At 44.2% G+C, this 18011-nt stretch overlaps 1 protein-coding gene and 1 long non-coding RNA gene across 2 annotated transcripts; both read left to right on the top strand.

Moving 5' to 3' along the window:
* Nucleotides 1-2031: 2031 nt before the first annotated feature.
* LOC124648848 (ankyrin-1-like) lies at nt 2032-11283 on the top strand (the record flags this gene model as incomplete). Its single annotated transcript, XM_047188541.1, has 8 exons — nt 2032-2200; nt 2308-2445; nt 3272-3414; nt 4626-4712; nt 4831-4953; nt 6065-6220; nt 6676-6777; nt 11164-11283. Coding segments are annotated over exons 1-8 (1038 nt in total), but the record flags the coding sequence as incomplete, so codon positions are not given.
* A 2-nt stretch (nt 11284-11285) lies between these two features.
* LOC124707848 lies at nt 11286-12085 on the top strand. Its single transcript, XR_007005008.1, has 3 exons — nt 11286-11339; nt 11428-11507; nt 11881-12085. It is a non-coding gene; the product is annotated as an uncharacterized LOC124707848 (long non-coding RNA).
* Nucleotides 12086-18011: the final 5926 nt, after the last annotated feature.

The raw sequence follows: 18011 nt of genomic DNA, 5'->3' as shown, positions 1-18011 counted from the left end.
AGAAAGGTAAATTCGACGCATTAGGTAAATTTGCCTAGAACAAATATGTACTTTTAGGATAATAAATGGGCATTTGTCCGCTGGCCCTTTGACAATTTCTAATTGTTTTGCTCATAGTTTGTTGTTAGCTAGTATGTAGTACTTGAGTACTTCCCCCGTCAAATTTACATGTCGTCCTTGTTTTATTGCATCAACTTTAACCATTTATTTGACCAATAATACATGTGAATTATGTCATATAAATACACTACTAGAAACTTTATTTGAATCCAGCAGTATGTTTTTTTAAAGCACATAACACATGTTTCATTGGTTAAATTTGTAGCAAAGTTGAGGGAGTACTGAGGTGTCCCGGAAATTCTTGCCCCTCAACAGTTTGAAAATCTGCATGTACCTAAATGAGGACATCTTCAGCCGGGCGACGCAAACGGACACTGAGCGACCATTTGCGTCCACACGGGTTAAAAATGCGCTAGAACCAGGTCGTCCGCGCCCCGATACATATTGACCGAGCCGTCCGCGGAGACATAAACGCGGCGCATATTTGTGTCTGGGATGCGTCACGACAAACGCTGTGCGGACGCCCCAAATGACTCTTTTCTCCCGGGCCTGCTTGGCAGCGAGCCATAGGGCTATATCGAGCGTATCGCTTCGCTTCCGCGTCTGCGCCGCAGCCTTCGCCATCAATGTCACGGCTGCCTCTTCTGCACGTGCACTAGCGGGCGGCGGCTGGGCTTCTGCGCCGCCATCAATGGCATCGTGTGCCGCGCGCGCCCAGCCTTAAAAGTCGATCGGCATCGTCCCTGCCATCGCCCACACCACCGACACCTACGCTCCTACCCGCACCACCGCATGTCGCCGCATCACCATGGGGAAGAAGAAGGACTTCGAGGCGTCCGGCAGCGGCACCAAGAAGGAGGCGCGACCGAACAGGGTGTCGCTACCCGTCGAGGTGGCGCAGCTCATGCACAAGAACCCGACAACGATGACGGACGACGAGCTCGAGAGGCTCGGCGTCCTCGTCTCAGAGGTGGACTGACCGGTGCAGCTGCCGCTGCCTCGGTATGCCACCGACATCATGTCGCCGGGCCTCACGGAGGAAGAGGCCCTACGACGGGCGCTCGAGGACTCGGCCCCGCAACCGGTGCAACCGCCGCCTCCACCTCCACCGTACAATCCATGGGCGGCTCCACCTCCACCACCGGTGTGGTTTGCTCCACCTCCGCCACCGGCGTGAGCTGGTCCACCTCCACCATCACCGACGGCACCGGCGTATGTTCCGCCGGTTCCCAACTGGCTATGGCCGGTACCGGAGTTCATCGTGATCGACGACGACGACGAGCAGGCGCATGCGTTATTAGGTTTTATATTTATATTTTCATTTCTTTACTATGTAAATTATGTTTTTTATGTTGAAAAATGCAAAATCGAAAAAATGCGTCGTGTCTGTGGAGTCACCCAAAACAAACGGAAGCACGATCGATTTCGATCATTTAAACCGACCCAAACAAACGCGTGCGAACATTTTAGACATCCGAAATGCGTTGCTTTGAAGTAGTAGAATAGCAATTTTGGCCACGGGTACTGCAATTTCCCTTTCGCAGCAAATCTTCCGACCTCGGTATCTCCTCTTCCCGCGCAGTACACAGTACAGCTGTCTCCCACTTCCTACCAGCTCCGCTCCTGCTTCTCTGCTTCAGACCACCAAACCCTACCAGCTCGCTCCCATTCCCGCCGCCATGGCGCGCCCTAGCCACGAATTCGCCTACGGTAAGCGCCTCCCCTTCCCCTCTCTCCCTCCGCCGCCCCAAACTTAACCGTAACGGATCCTCCTCTCCCTGCAGCTGACGGGACGCCGGAGATGCAGCTCCTCGGCGCGGCGACCACGGGCGACCTCGCCCTCCTCGAGCGTACGGTTCTGCCCCTCCCCCTACCTCTCTTCCTTCCTTCTGGCCGTGGTGTGCGCCCGTCCCGATTTTTTCCTTTTTGGTTTTGGGGAGCCGATCGATCCGTACGTACGTGCGTGCAGGGATGGCGATTCAGCTCGATGGTGGTCGCGGCCGCCTTGCGGAGGCGGTGGAAGCCGTCAAAGATAACGGCATTGGGGCGCTGCACCTCGCCGCCGGGGGCAAGAAAGCCGAAGTGTGCGAGTTCCTTGTCGAGGATGTCCGGGTGGATGTGGATGCACTTGACATGTGTGGTCTGTCTGCTCTCTCAGTAGAAAATCTGAATATATGCATAGACAACTTTATTTGTTTGTTCCGATGTAAATGCGTAACCTTTCCTTGTTGTTCTTGTTCTTAACAGGTAGAACACCTCTCGTTTGGGCAATTAGTTGTAAAAAAGGGAAGATGGATATTGTCAGGTATCTTCTTGATCATGGTGCCAATCCAAATCACGTCGACAAAACAGGGTGTACTCCTCTCCATGAGGCCACCAAAATAGGCAACTCTCTCTCTCCTGGTTACTCATATGCATTGCACTGTCGCCATTACTTTCATCATCATGTCTTCAAGTGATGAATGTTGTGAAATAAACTACTGTTGGGTCTCCATTCTGTGGATGAAGAAAGACAAAAGGGATTACAATTGTGGAGATAAATTTCTGTAGCTGTGCTAATAGAGTAGAAAATACAAAGAAAAAAATTCTCTGGCATAGAACATGGTCACAAATTGTTCATCTGTGCATGGTTCATTTTGTGCGGAATGCACACGTAGTGATCTATGGCTTTTCAAAATCAGTTCGTGTCACAACTAAATTGATACAAGTCAAAAGAACTGAAGTGGAGCACATAAGGGTTGCTAATAAATAATGGTTATATTTTTTTGAGAGTCGGTTATTCTCTAAAATCTCTCTCCTTTTCTCCCTCTCTTAGTTGGTTACTCCTATGAATTGCACTGTTGCCATTACTTTTATCGGCATGTCTTAAAGTGAATGTTTGGTAAACCGTGGAATCTCCATTCGCTGGATGAAGAGGGACAAATGGGATTGCAATTGTGGGAGATAGATTGTTGTATTTGCGCTAACAGAGTAGAAAATATAAACAAAATATTTTCTCTGCCATAGAACCAGGTCACAGATTGTTCCTCTATGGCTCTGTGCATGGCCCATTTTGTGTGCAAAGCACGCGGCATGCACGCAGTTATCGTTGATTCATGTCACAACTAAATTGGTATGAGTCGAAATAACTGAAGTGGAGCATGTAAGAATGTTCTAATAAAATGAATTGTCAGGTAGTTTATTATATTTGCATTTCAAACATCTGATTCAGGGCACTGTGAAGTAGTAGAACTCTTGCTCTCTAGAGGCGCTTATGTTGATACATTTTCTACTGATCATGGAACACCGTTGCATGTTGCTGCTAAGCATAAGCAGGACAGCGTCATGAAGATTTTGCTAGATCACCATGCAGATGTAAGTTCCACTATACGTTTCCTTACAGTCTTCTCACAGCTGTATTTGATAATCTTGGGCCATCTGCTTTCTCTATTTCTCACAGTTCTGTTTTGCTATTTTATCTCTGGAATCTGAAGAAGTACACAGAGTTGTGCACATTTGAAAACCAGATTTACATTCTCCTTTTACTCATTAATTGGTTGTACAATCATGTCCCGTCAGAATTTTAAGTGATGCTGAAAAACTAGTTTCACTATACATGCCTGTTCTGTAGTAAGCAGAGAGTCGTGGGCTCTTTCTCTGAATTACATGCTTCTTGTGTACACATAGTTTCACTTCTAAAGTTGAAAAGGATCATAGCAAATTTCAATAGACAGACCTCCACTCATTTCCAGTGAAATTTCATGTCTCCACCTTTATTATCTGTTAGTATGACAAAATTTTCAAGATCGAAGTTTGCACGTGCTAAACCACTGATATTCTGATGCCGTTTCTCTCTGCAGATTGCTTGCCCTGACAAGAAGTAGCTTAATTGATTAGTAGTTTCCTAGGGCCTGTTCGATATTATTTCCCTTTTTGCAAATTAATAAAATTTGTAACGCAAGAATCACTTCATATACACCTGTAATAAAGATTAGACCTTATGCATTTTTGTTAGGAACATGATATATCACATCTGTCAACTAAAAAGTATCCCATGCAAATAGCCACACTTACTGCCGTAACTATATTAGGAAATGGTGGTATAAGTCCCACAAACTGATAACGATGTTTTAAAAGAATGATCAACACTTGGTGTCCTATTATATTGGAGATAAGATCTACTTTGGGAAGCTTCCTTGCTCGTGGGTGCTGCTACAGTCATGCTAAAAGGATGAAATGTTGGAGATGATTACAGTCGGTACAAGGATCATGGAACTGATGAGGAGCATCGAGGGAACTAGAGAACAAGGAGGGCAACATGCGCGAGCTGTTGGATATTCCTACTAACCAACTATCCTAAGAGACCGATCTGATAGAAAGTGGACATATAATGTTAGATTATTGATGATGTGCATTTTCCTCATCTCTTCTTTTGCAATGCTGCCCAACTGCCCTTTTTTTTCACCCACTAAGGTTCATTGTCACAGCGGCATGGTTCCACCTTTTGTGAATGTATATTATTTTTTGTTTATGTATTTGGTATTTGTCACTAATATGCTGACCTAGTTACCTGTTTCTCTTTTTAGTGCAACAAGATTCTCGGCAGTTTCTGCTCACCTCTCATGCTTGCTATCCATAGTCGCTCAGTGAAATGTGTGAACCTACTGCTTGAGGTACTGCTCCATTTTATGCATTAAGCTGAAAATGTATCCCAGTTTAGCGAAGATGTGGAGAGATAAATTGTGTCAAATATTGCTCAGAGGAACCATCTATGATTCTGTTATATGCTAGGCTGGTGCCGATGTGAAGGGTATGCGTACTTCGACCCCCTTGCAAAGTGCTGCAATGGGTGGCCTAACTGACGTCTTGAAGCCCCTGTTGGATGCTGGTGCAGATCCTGATGTCCGAGATGAAGTAAGTTTTGTGTTCTACCGGTGTGTATTTTAATCACACCATGGTTGTTTGTTCAAACATGTGGGTGTAACATTAAATACCTAAGCATTGTCCATTCTTAAACTTTGGTAATATGATTCTCATAGTCAGTCATATCTTAGTAATAGTTAACTCAGGTTAGGTGCACAAATATAAACTCAGTGATGAAAAATTGTAATAGTAACATGTAAACTGTAATACTACAATTTTATGCCTACTGATATCTCTTTGTCAGGTGTAACTTACTAGCCTTTTTATTTTCTCTTGAAAAATAATCTTTTGGAATGACAACACATCAAAATTCTTAAAATTACTACAATTTCAAAGAAATAATTTTCATTGATGTATCCTGCCAATTTTAAATGCCTTTCCTTCCCTTGCAATTTGAATTTCTTATATTAGGAAGACGTGCTAGTTTTTGAACCTGCCAAATAGTATGTCTTTTATATTACCTAGCCACCTAGGGACTTACAACAACCAAACGACGTCAAAAGATAAAAAATGAACAAAAACTTCAGTCCCAACTCCCAAACAATTTTTTTTGCAAAATAGTCCCAAACAAGTTGGTGTAGGATAGAGATGAAACCCAACAAAAAAAAAACCACAAGAACCAAAAGACGTGAAAGGGGTAAAAATAAAAGGTAATATAGCATTAGTAATAGAAGGTACTACTCCCCCCAACCCATAATACTTGTCGCTGAAACGAGTGAATAGACACACTAAAATATGTCGACATACATGCGATTTAGCGACAAGTATTATAGATCGGAGGGAGTAGTAAAATTGCTAGTGATGAAACATTATTTAGGAACTTGCTGCCTCTTTTTTGGATAAAAGGATGAGTTAATCTTCTTCCTTCTGCATCTAGGATGCACACAGTCAATAGACTATGACAAAAGGGAGTTGCTGGATTATTTGAAGACATGTGCACTGCCTTATGGATAAGGACAAACTCATCTTATGACCTACATTTTTGGCATGAATGAAGTGCTATTGGTCAAATTTCGTCTGTACACCTTGCATGCTGCTTAATTTTTGTTGTTTTTCTCCTACAAATACATTGGTGAGATTCAACTTCTTCTTTTCTTAACAGCTTGGTCTCTTACCAATACAACTCGCGGCATACTTTGGTACACGCAAAGATGTCGAGATCCTGTTTGAAGTTACTTCTTCTCGTATTCCAGCTGTACATGATTGGAGCGTTGATGGAATAATGAGTTATACTGCAAAATCAGAGCCAAAGTTGGAGGTATATATGATTAAGAACATCATGGGTATATTAGAATATATTTACTTATGTGCCGTAGTCCTAAGTAAATTTGTGAATGAAACTGTTTAGGTAAGAAACTCTGTATCCATCTCTCATACTGTAAAGACTGTTGATCTTGCATTTTTCATGAATTCTCCCTTTAGACACTTAAGGAAGATAAAACTTATATCCTTGACACTAGATAACATTCCTTGTTTTTGGTGTTTCATTCAAAATTGTAACTCGCCATAAAAAAATCATGAAGAAAAAACAATCAAAGATGGATACAATGAGATCCTGTGGTACCTGAGTTTCTGCTTGTTTATGGTAAAATCGTACCAAATAATTGAAGTTGTAACACATTTGAATATGAAAATATTTCCATTCCCTTTTAAGTTCCTTGCACATAAATGCCGGCAATCTCGAGGCTGTTTAATTTCTATTTAAATTTTCAGGATCACCCTTTGTCTAAAATGCCAGTAGCTAAGTTGAAAGAAGAAGGCGACAAAGCTATGCATAAAGAGGATTACAATGCTGCATTAGAATTCTATACCATGGTATGCTATTGCACTATTTATGGTCCTGAAGTTAATTTCTTTTCCCCTACTATCTTTGTCTCATTTGTATCCATTGCATTGGCTTACATCACTAAATGCTCGTGCAAACAATGCATGGGCTTTATTCGCATTTTTTTTACACTTTTTATGTTGTATTTCTCGATATAAGGAGAGGAGTGTGAACGGTTAATTGTATTGCATACCCCAAGGACAAATATGTATCACAACGCTCATTGACACTCAAAACCATGTCCGAAAGTGTATAGCCTTTACAGTATTCACGCTTGTGAATTATGGCGTGACGGTGCCCTTGTTAGCGCCAGCACAGGCATACCTGCGGGCCTGCAGAATGGTGGTTCTCTTGAGCATGTCACTGCTTGAGTGATTGCCCCCTTGTAAGACTTTTATATTGACATCACTGAGCAGTGTCACCTTCACAATGCCCCTGAAGCACTACGGGTGAAGCAATGAGCATTTGGTTTCCTGGCACAACCTACACTGGTCACGTCTCTGCAAATATGACCATCACCACGCCCAGAAACCGTCTGAGCATATTGAGACCATGGTGGATCATGATAACCACTTTCATCACAGTGGTTTTAGTTTGGGTTTGGGTGGTGTTGGGTTTTGTTTGCACCTATGTACGGTACAAAGTTTAGAACATAATGGAAAATAGTATACCATGTAGTATATCGTCTAGGATTAAGAAATAAAGAAAAGGTCTATCCTGTTAGTTTTTCATGGTTACATGAAGCAGCACAAGGTTGTGGAGGAACAACTCCACCGTGTTGCTACAACGTGGGCAGCACAATTGTTGAAGGAACCGCTTCAACGTGCTGCGCTAGATATCGCTCTAGGGGCGTAGGCTAGATATCGCTCTAGGGGCGGGGCGGGGCTGTCAAGAGTTCAATCTGAAACTCTCAACACAAGATCTAGTCCAAGATCTTAAGACAGAACACAAGGTTCCATTTATTTGATAAGTAGGGGGTACATAGTCCGATTCCATATGTAGAGGTTGGACCTCTATTTATAGGCTGCATGAGCCTTCACTACTTAGCTCTACTTACAACTAGAGTGTTCTAGAGAACACTACATAAACTAAGGAAAGAACTACAAATATCCTAGTTACAACTTATACTAAAATACTCGGAAACCACTACAACACACATAACTAGAGGACCATATTACCTAGAATATAGTAGAAGTGTGTAGAAGCTAGTACTGGATCGTACTTCTGTTTTATTTTTATTTTATTTTATATATTGTCCCTCATCATTCTCCCCTGGTTGTTTAGAACTCGACCTCGAGTTATCTTCATAGAGTGCTTGTTCTGGATGATAAAGAGCCAAGTCCGCCACATTGAATATGTTGGATATTCCCATTTCAGCTGGAAGATCTATCATGTAAGCATTATCATTTATCTTCCTTAGAACAGAGAAGGGCCCATATTTCCACCATCTAAGTTTCTCTTTGATGTCTAATGGCGGTCCTTCTTTCCGGAGGTATACCATCACCTTATCACCAACCTGGAATGATTTTAGCCTCCGTTTGCGGTTACTTTTCTCCTTCTCCTTGGAGCTATTACGATTTGATTGATTTGGTAGAATGATGATCTTTCGCTTGTTCCAAGTGAAAGAGTAAGAATTTTCCTTCCCTTTGTGTGTTGTATTCACATCATATTGCCAAGGTCTCCCAAGAAGAACATGGATGGCATCCATATCAACAACATCACATAACACATTTGCGCGATAGTGCTTGCCCAAAGAGAGTGGCAGGTTGCATTGTTTGGTGACCCTCATATTCACTCCTTTCTTGATCCACCCAATAGTGTAGGGGTTTGGATGATCATGTGTCTCAAGCTTTAAATGGTTCACCAAATTCTGAGAGATAAGATTTTCACAACTGCAACTATCAATCACTAATTTGCATACCTTGCCATTCACCGAGCATTTGCTCTCAAATATTTTCTTCCGTTGTGTGTTGTCGGGATATGGTGTTGAGCACACGAGGGGCCGAATCATGCATATCACCTCTTCTCCCCCTTCTTCACAAATATCTTGTCCTTCTACATCTTCAGATTCATATCCTTCGCCACCTTTGCCATCATGGATTGTTGTGTTGACAAATTTCCTCAATGCGCAATTGCTAGATACATGTCCCTCTTCACCACATTTATAGCATTTTATCACAGGCTTTGCCCTACTCTTACCTCCGGCTTGCTTTGGGACAGTTTCTTTTGCATCGGGTTGAGTGGTCACTTCTTCCATTCTGTGGGAGTGACTCCGAGATGAGTCTTCCATATGAGAATATGGAGCCTTACTTGCCTTTCTTGCCTTTACCAATCTCTCTGCCTTTAATGCTAGAGCTTGTGCTTGATCAAGGGACCAAATTTGCTGCATCATCAAACGATCCTGGATAGCATCATTGAGACCATTGATGTACTTTGCAACTTGTTGATCTTCAGTTTCACCAAGGTGGCACCTCACTTGTAGCCTTAGGAACTCCTCTGTGTATTCTGAAACGGTCCTATTTCCTTGAGCACAATTCTGAAACCGGATAAATAGGATCCGATCGTAATCTGTGAGCAAAAATCTCCCTTTCAAAAGATTCTTCATCTCGCCGCCAAGATCTCACACGAGGTTCTCCTCTTAGCCTCGCGATCTCCTTGAAGGCGATGCCACCATGCACCAGCTCCTCCTTTTAGCTTGTATGCAACCAAAGAAACTCTACGATCTTCCGGAATATCCATAACCTCAAAGAAAGTCTCCACCTCATACAACCAATCAAGGCACCCCTCAATATCAACATTTCCATTAAAAGTGGGGATCTCAGCTCTCACCTTGTATGTATCCCTCGCATATGTAGAGCTGTGTACTCTCGGATATGTATGAAGATCAGGTTCTTCAAGGCCCTCGTCATATTCGTCACCTTCGGAAGCTTCAACATACATTGCCCTCCTTGAAGTACGCTGAACAACACGTGAATGAGGTGTTTTTGCTTCAATACGACCTCCCATTCTTCGACGCCTATCATCTGCCTCCTTTGATGATTCTTCATTGGCAACAGGAGGAACACCCTTTCTTACCATCTCAACTAGCTGATCAAATCTGCGGTTAAGGTCTTCACGGAGCGCTTGAATTTGTTGATCTACAACATCGACTCTTTTCCCCAATTCCTCCATTGCTTGGTGCAGCTCTCAATGAGGAGACCAACAACTGGATCGGATCAGCAAGGCTCTGATACCACCTGAAGCAGCACAAGGTTGTGGAGGAACAACTCCACCGTGTTGCTACAACGTGGGCAGCACAATTGTTGAAGGAACCGCTTCAACGTGCTGCGCTAGATATCGCTCTAGGGGCGGGGCTGTCAAAAGTTCAATCTGAAACTCTCAACACAAGATCTAGTCCAAGATCTTAAGACAGAACACAAGGTTACATTTATTTGATAAGTAGGGGGTACATAGTTCGATTCCATATGTAGAGGTTGGACCTCTATTTATAGGCTGCATGAGCCTTCACTACTTAGCTCTACTTACAACTAGAGTGTTCTAGAGAACACTACATAAACTAAGGAAAGAACTACAAATATCCTAGTTACAACTTATACTAAAATACTCTGGAAACCACTACAACACACATAACTAGAGGACCATATTACCTAGAATATAGTAGAAGTGTGTAGAAGCTAGTACTGGATCGTACTTCTGTTTTATTTTTATTTTATTTTATATATTGTCCCTCATCATTACGTTTACGATTTGAATTTGTGCTCCCTGTTATAAGGGGAAGTCCAAGTTCGTCGTGGAATGGGGACAATTATGGGAAAATGTGATCAGTGCGTGCCTAGCAGATGATCGAAACGTATCTTAATTTTTCCATTTGCTTCTTTATGCCTCTGCTACAAAATCTTAATAGCTTTAGATGCCACATCGCCACTTATGTTTTTCGGTGTATCTCCAAATCTTTGCTTGTATGTTTGGATAGGCTATCAAACGGTTTAGCTTTACCTTGGTAAGTGTAGATGTGTGCATAGACTCATTGACCAAGGTTGAACTATGTATAAGAAATGCGTGCATGTATACATACCATGCATTGTTGAAGAAGAGGCACAATGGGAACATAGAAACTCCTCTCACTTCTTGACGTGCACATGGACAGCCTTGATTAGTTAGCTGCTTGTGGGAGCAGTTTTGACTTAAAACTGTTTCCACTTTTCGAAGACCTCCATATGTGATTTATCTCGTCATTCATGATAAAAGTTGTTCTTTGGTTGGTATTACATATTTGTCAATTCATTTACTTTCCGAGTCTTTGTCCTAGAAATGTGAGGATTATATGCAGATTTGTCAGAAAATATGTAATTGTTCATTTGATTTATTGGCTGTAGGCTATGGTTATTGATCCTGACAATGCTGATTCAACCTTGATGGGCAATAGGGGTTTTTGCCGGCTTCTACTGGGCAATGGAGAGGGTGCTTTAAATGATGCCCTTTTTGCAGGACAGTACGACCTGACTGTGCAGATTCATGCTGGCTGCTGGGCTATTCATATGTGCAACTAAAGGTGATACAGAATCACGAGTTGGCACTTGTTTAAATCTTGCCGCTAAACCTTTTAGACGATCCACTCATCTCTACATCTTCATTCTCAGGTGTATGAAAAGGCATGTGATGCATTTCTTGATGGTCTCAAATTGAAGCCAGGGTTTGTTGGAATCGAGAAGGCGTTAAGGTAGCATATTTGATATACTTTAGTAGCCTTCTTTGTTTAAAGTCCAGTTTGTTGCGACTGCTTAGCGGCATCAGTTCCATGCTTCAATTAGTATGGTAATGTTTAGACAGTTAGGGAGTGTGTCGAGACTGTACAAAAGCAATCGGATAGCAAACTTGTATTGCCAAAAAAAATATGAGCATGATATTTTGTGTTTGTACAGAACCCATGAATACGATCATGAATTTTTGTTTGCTACATAAATGATATGGCTGATGTTTTCCACCGTAACATCACCGTTCTGTTTCATTTCTGTTTGGCCCATTTCAACATGAATATTACTACTGGAAAGGCATCCAGATGCTTTGCTGATCATATCATCTGGAATGTGCAGGGAAGCTCTGAGATTATTGAAAGAATCTCACGCTGACAAGAAGAACGGCTCGGAAGGACAATATCGTGAAGCACGTTTTTTTTTCCTTTGAAGAGAGCAATTTGAGACGTCTTGACTCTTTTGACAAATTGCCTGCTGCGTGCTGAAGGTGAAGAACGTGGTGCTTGATTGCCGGTTGGACTGTAGGTTCTTTGTGTCTGCGGCTGCAACCCTGAACATTTTGTTGTCATATGCATACTGGCTGCGTAGTGCTACAAAGTAGAAACTGATGTTAATATCTATTACACCTCCGTTCCGAAATGTAAGCCGTTTTGTAAAGCTGAATTAGCTGTTTAAAAAGACTTACATCAGTGATGATTGGGCTATGCGCGCCTATTTTTGGTGGGATGATCTCCAGTTCGCTGTCCATCTATTTGTTCGAACCGATGTTCTCTATTTGCAAGTAGGTTGAGAGGAAAGAAACTGATGAGTCTGCGCAGAACGTCGGTGGTGTACGGTCCAAGGAGGGCTCTAGGACATGCGCCTGCCGTAAATTTGCAATAGGGAGAGTTCGAACCACCGATGTTGTCTCGCGCACCCTATGCGCCATCGCCGTCCTAAGAGCAGGTCTAACAGACCCCGTAAAAGGGGCAAACCCGTATAATAACCGCCGATTTGAGGGTTTCGGCTCTACCCGGCCGTCTAGCACGCCCCGTAAAAACGGCCCCCGCATCGTTTTTTGCTGTTTTCGAGTACGGGGCGGGTCGTCGCCCCCTACTTGTGCGGGGTGGGAGCGGGGATAGTGGGCGAAACCAGTATCCCAATTCCGAAAGCGCGCGCGGACATTTCAGTTCCCCCCACCCATTTTCCCCCGCGCGCCGCTGCCGCCACCCGTGCGCCGCCATCGGAATCCGTCAGATCCGCGCCCCTCCGCCGTCCGCCGAGCCGCATCGTGCTGCGTCGACGCCCGCCGCACCTCTGCCGCACCCCCGCCGAAGTTCCGCGTCCCTCTGCGCGCGCCGCCCGCCCTCCCGCCGTGGTCTTCTCCGCCGTTTGTCGCCGGTGAGTATTCCGCCGCGTTCTTCTTCGTTGCCGCCGGTAAAATTGGTCGGATTTGGGGCTGATGTATGGTACACCGTGGTAGATGGCTTCGGAGGATGTGCACATGGCGAATTTGGACGCGACGTCGACCGATTGGTCGTCGTCGGATTCCGACGATTCGGATATCGACGAGTTGCTCAACGACGACGAGACGGAGATGATGCTGCTCCTGTTCGGCTTGAAGCAAACGGAGGACCGCATGAAGCTGCTGGATCAGCGGAAAGGATCCGTGATGGGGCGTATGTGCATTCCGCGGAACCGCGCGCTCGGCCACGAACAGCTGATGCAAGATTATTTCGCCGAGGTACCGACCTATCCTCCCCGCCTCTTCCGTAGACGGTACCGAATGCGTAGGTCTTTGTTCGAGAGAATCGTCAAAGATTGCGAGGCCAATTGCGATTATTTCAAGCAAAGAAGAAATGCTGCCCAAGTCATGGGATTTAGCCCATATCAAAAAATTTCTGCCGCCATGAGGGTTATTGCATACGGTATACCAGCAGATTATACCGATAGTACCTTCGCATTGGTGTGCAAACAACCACGGATTGCGTGCGTATGTTTGCCAAGATGGTGATCAAGTTGTATGGAGAGACGTATCTCCGAGCTCCAAATGAGGATGATACAAAAAGGCTCATGGAGATCAATGAAAAGAGGGGGTGGCCGGGGATGCTTGGTAGTTTGGATTGCATGCATTGGACATGGAAAAATTGTCCAAAAGCATGGCATGGAATTTATTGTGGCAAAAGCCGTGATGCTACCATTGTTCTTGAAGCTGTGGCCTCTCAAGACTTATGGATTTGGCATGCTTTTTTTGGATTGCCGGGGACACTCAACGACATCAACATCTTGAATAAATCCCCTTTGTTTGCAAGACTAGTTAAGGGTGAAGCTCCACCTTGTAACTACAAAGTTATGAACAATGAGTACACCATGGGGCACTATCTCACAGATGGTATTTACCCTAACTATGCAACCCTTGTCAAGTCCATAAAAGAGAAAAAGGACAGGGCTTTGACAAGAAAGGAAGCTTGCTTCACCAGAAATCAAGAGGCATGCCGCAAGGATATTGAGAGAGCTTTTGGTGTCTTGCAAGCAAGGTTTGCAATTGTCCGGGGTCCTGCTAGGTTTTGGGACAAGGAAACTCTTGTTGATGTCATGACATGTTGTGTGATTCTTCACAACATGATCATTGAAGATGAAAGAGGTTTAAACTTGCCATGTTTCTATGACAATGTTGGCACCCGAGTGCAGCCCGAGAGGAACCCTCGGTCGGATTGAAGCTTTTCTTGCAGCTCATCGAGGCATTGAAAATGCCGAGACTCATCACCAGCTCACCCAAGATTTGATTGATCACCATTGGCAGCTTGCATGGCCAATGATTTATTACATTCATTTCCCATTATTGTATGTGTGAAACATTCATTTCCTATTTGTTGTATGTGTGAAACATTTGTTATTTGTTTAATTCTTCCATTAGAACATTTGTTGACATTTCCGAAAAACATTATTGTAATAATTAAGACGATTATTGTGTGATGTAAAACATTTATTTTATGTGAATGGTGTGTTGGTTCTAATATGCAATTTGTCAAAAAACCCTGTTTTAAGGGGTTGAAAACTCGGACGAGCTAGCAGCTCCCGTATCCCCACCCCGTAAAACAGAATGTAAAACAGAATTCTGTTTTACGGGGTGGGGATACGGGGTCTGCTAGCTCGTCCAAGTTTTCGGCCGGCGAAAAGTGAATACAGGGCCCTCTACTCTCGTTTTAAGGGGCGAAAAAATACGGGGCCTGTTAGACATGCTCTAACCATGTTCTCGGTTCCCTCACTGCCATTTGTCCAGGCGCTTCCTCCGTTGTTGCATCATGATCTCACTGCCATTTGTCCAGGCGCTTCCTCCGTTGTTGCATCATGACTGTGTTCTTCAGCTCCTCCGTGCTGGCGTTTGGCACCACTTACGTTCCCATTTCTCGATGTAAGATAAAAAAGAAGAAATGATAAAAGATATGGGGAAAATAAATAAAGAAGTGCATTGTTTAATTTGCATTCTTAACTTTGCTAATAAAGCCCAATTTAATTTGCTATCAAATTTTACAATATTTAATTTATGTCAATTTGGGATGTGGATTTTTAAATCTCAGTGTCCACTGCCAAATTTGCAAGCCAATGTAGATTTTAGGATATTTGAAAGAAACTTTAAATTTTAGTTTATATTATTTGATTTTTTGAACGCTGTTGAATTTGTAAATACTCCAGTATTCATAGTTGAATTTAAATGTGCCAACAAATATGTTCTGTAATAGAACAGAAAAATAAAAATAAAGGAACGAGAGGAAGGGACAATTGAACATTGTGCTGGACAAATAGGTAAATTCAGTGCAATATGTAAATTTGTCCAGAACAAATATCTACTTTTAGGTAAATGGGCATTTGTCGTCCTTTGACAATTTCTAATTGTTTTGCTCATAGTTCGTGGTTAGCTAGTATGTACTCCCCCTCCCGCCACCCCTCACATTTACATGGCGTCCTTGTTTTATTGCATCAACTTTAACCATTTATTTGAAAAAATCCAACAGTATATTTTTTTATAGCACGTAGCACATGTTTAATTGGTTAATTTTGTGGCAAAGTTGACGGAGCAGCAAACTAGATGAACCAAACGAGCGGCTTAGCCCTTGCAGACAATATGTAGCGCTAGCTACAAAATCTTGCCCGGCTGGGTACCATATAGTGTATTTTCACCGTCCACAAATAAGTATATGTTTAGATGTATCTTAAGATAAATTGTATTAACTTAACCAACTCCTTAAGATAAGTAGCATCATTTATGATACTAAACTAATGTAGTTTTAACATAGTAATTTAATTTAGCGCAACCTCCGGGCTCTACGCCCGTTGGATAGCCTTCATCCTCTGGACCAGACCAACGCTTGACACACTATCATGGAGCACGCCCATGTTCTCATCCACAAGTCAACGTCACCCCATCTTTTCCCCCATGTGATCCAGATCACAGCACGCCCCGTTCTCGGTAGACCCACCACCGTGCCTTCGTAGCGCCGCCACCGTTGACATTAACCTCCGCCTCTTGGAGCCACGCGTCATCGGAGAGAGCCGCCACCATCCTCCGCTGCACCGCCTTGTACCCCGGGGGCCCGCCGCCGACGTCCACTACGTAGTCCGCTGCCGCTGACCTCCAACTCGTCGACCTACTCCGAGGGGGTCTGCCGCTGACCTCCACTCCGACGCCCTATGCCATGAGGGGGCCGTCGTCGACCTCCACGAACCAGCGAGGACGTGCTCATCGCGAAGGACCTCCACTGTGGCGCCTGTAGCGCCTCTTCCACCACCGACGCCGCTGGTGTGCCCAATGAGTTCTTCGGAGTTCCTCCACCGCCAACTCCCGGTGAGGGCGGATCCCGAAGTTGCAACGAGCGCGTGCGCGAGCTACAATTGGTCAGCGGCGATGCTACAAATTTCGAGCAGCAGATTTGAAAATTGTCACCATCGATGTTGAAAACGGTGCTACTAACAGTCATCAGCGGTGCTGCAAACAGTCAGCGCATGTGCTTCAAAATGTTAGCCGCGGTGTTACAAACAGTCAATGCTGCAAGAAGCATGTGAGGGTGCTTCTAGCCGGAGTTAGGATACTTGCCAACGGTGTGCCGACGAGTAGCTAACGGTGCTACGATAGTATATTTTTTCTACAAATATTCTATTGTTTTTCTATTTTAGTACATAATTGTTGCTATAAGATCTCCGATGAGGTCTTCGGTGATGTCGGTTTTGCTTCAATAGCACAAAGTTTTTGCTACCAGATCTCCGACGAGGTCTGCGTCTTCAATCTATGCGGACCGTTTTTTGCTTCAATGAAGCAAAAATAGGCTTTTTCTGCTGCGATGAAGCAAATTAATGATTTTGACAGAAATTGGGCATATGTCACGCTGTGGACTAGGAGGCTGGGAGGGGAAAAAATCCTCCTGAGGATTGCTAGCACTACCTCTTTAATATAAGTTATGTTATTAAAAAAATGATTAAATGTAAAATGTTAATTTCCAAAAAAAGGAAAATTAAATTATTCACGGCGGAGGGAGTAGTATCTATGGAAGATCCAAACGGAACATAGGTGTCCCGGAAATTCTTGCTGAACAATTGTAGCTCCTAAATTCTTGTACTCCGTAGAATAGCAATTTTGGTCACGGCTGCAATTTCTCTCAAAAGCTAGCCTTCCGAGTTGCGACCTCGGTATCTCCTCTTCCCGCCCAGTACACAGTACAACAGCTGTCTCCCACTTCCACTCCCCATCTCCTGCTTCTCTGCTTCAGACCACCAAACCCTACCAGCTCGCTCCCATTCCCGCCGCCATGGCGCGCCCTAGCCACGACTTCGCCTACGGTAAGCGCCTATCCTCCCCCTCTCTCCCTCCGCCGCCCCAAACCTAACCGTTACGGATCCTCCTCTCCCTGCAGCTGACGGGACGCCGGAGATGCGGCTCCTCGGCGCGGCGACCACGGGCGACCTCGCCCTCCTCGAGCGTACGGTTCTGCCCCTCTCCCACCTCTCTTCTTTCTGGCCTTTTTGGTGTGCGCCGGCCCCGATTTTAGTATCTTTTTTGGTTTTGGGGAGCCGATCGATCCGTACGTACGTGCGTGCAGGGATGGCGATTCAGCTCGATGGTGGTCGCGGCCGCCTTGCGGAGGCGGTGGAAGCCGTCAAAGATAACGGCATTGGGGCGCTGCACCTCGCCGCCGGGGGCAAGAAAGCCGAAGTGTGCGAGTTCCTTGTCGAGGATGTCCGGGTGGATGTGGATGCACTTGACATGTGTGGTCTGTCTGCTCTCTCAGTAGAAAATCTGAATATATGCATAGACAACTTTATTTGTTTGTTCTGATGTAAATGCGTAACCTTTCCTTGTTGTTCTTGTTCTTAACAGGTAGAACACCTCTCGTTTGGGCAATTAGTTGTAAAAAAGGGAAGATGGATATTGTCAGGTATCTTCTTGATCATGGTGCCAATCCAAATCACGTCGACAAAACAGGGTGTACTCCTCT

This window comes from Lolium rigidum, chromosome 4, assembly GCF_022539505.1.
Source record: "Lolium rigidum isolate FL_2022 chromosome 4, APGP_CSIRO_Lrig_0.1, whole genome shotgun sequence".
In the NCBI taxonomy this organism is placed as follows: Eukaryota; Viridiplantae; Streptophyta; class Magnoliopsida; order Poales; family Poaceae; genus Lolium; species Lolium rigidum.
The sequence above is the reverse complement of the archived record's forward strand: the minus strand, read 5'-3'. Positions and strand labels throughout refer to the sequence as shown.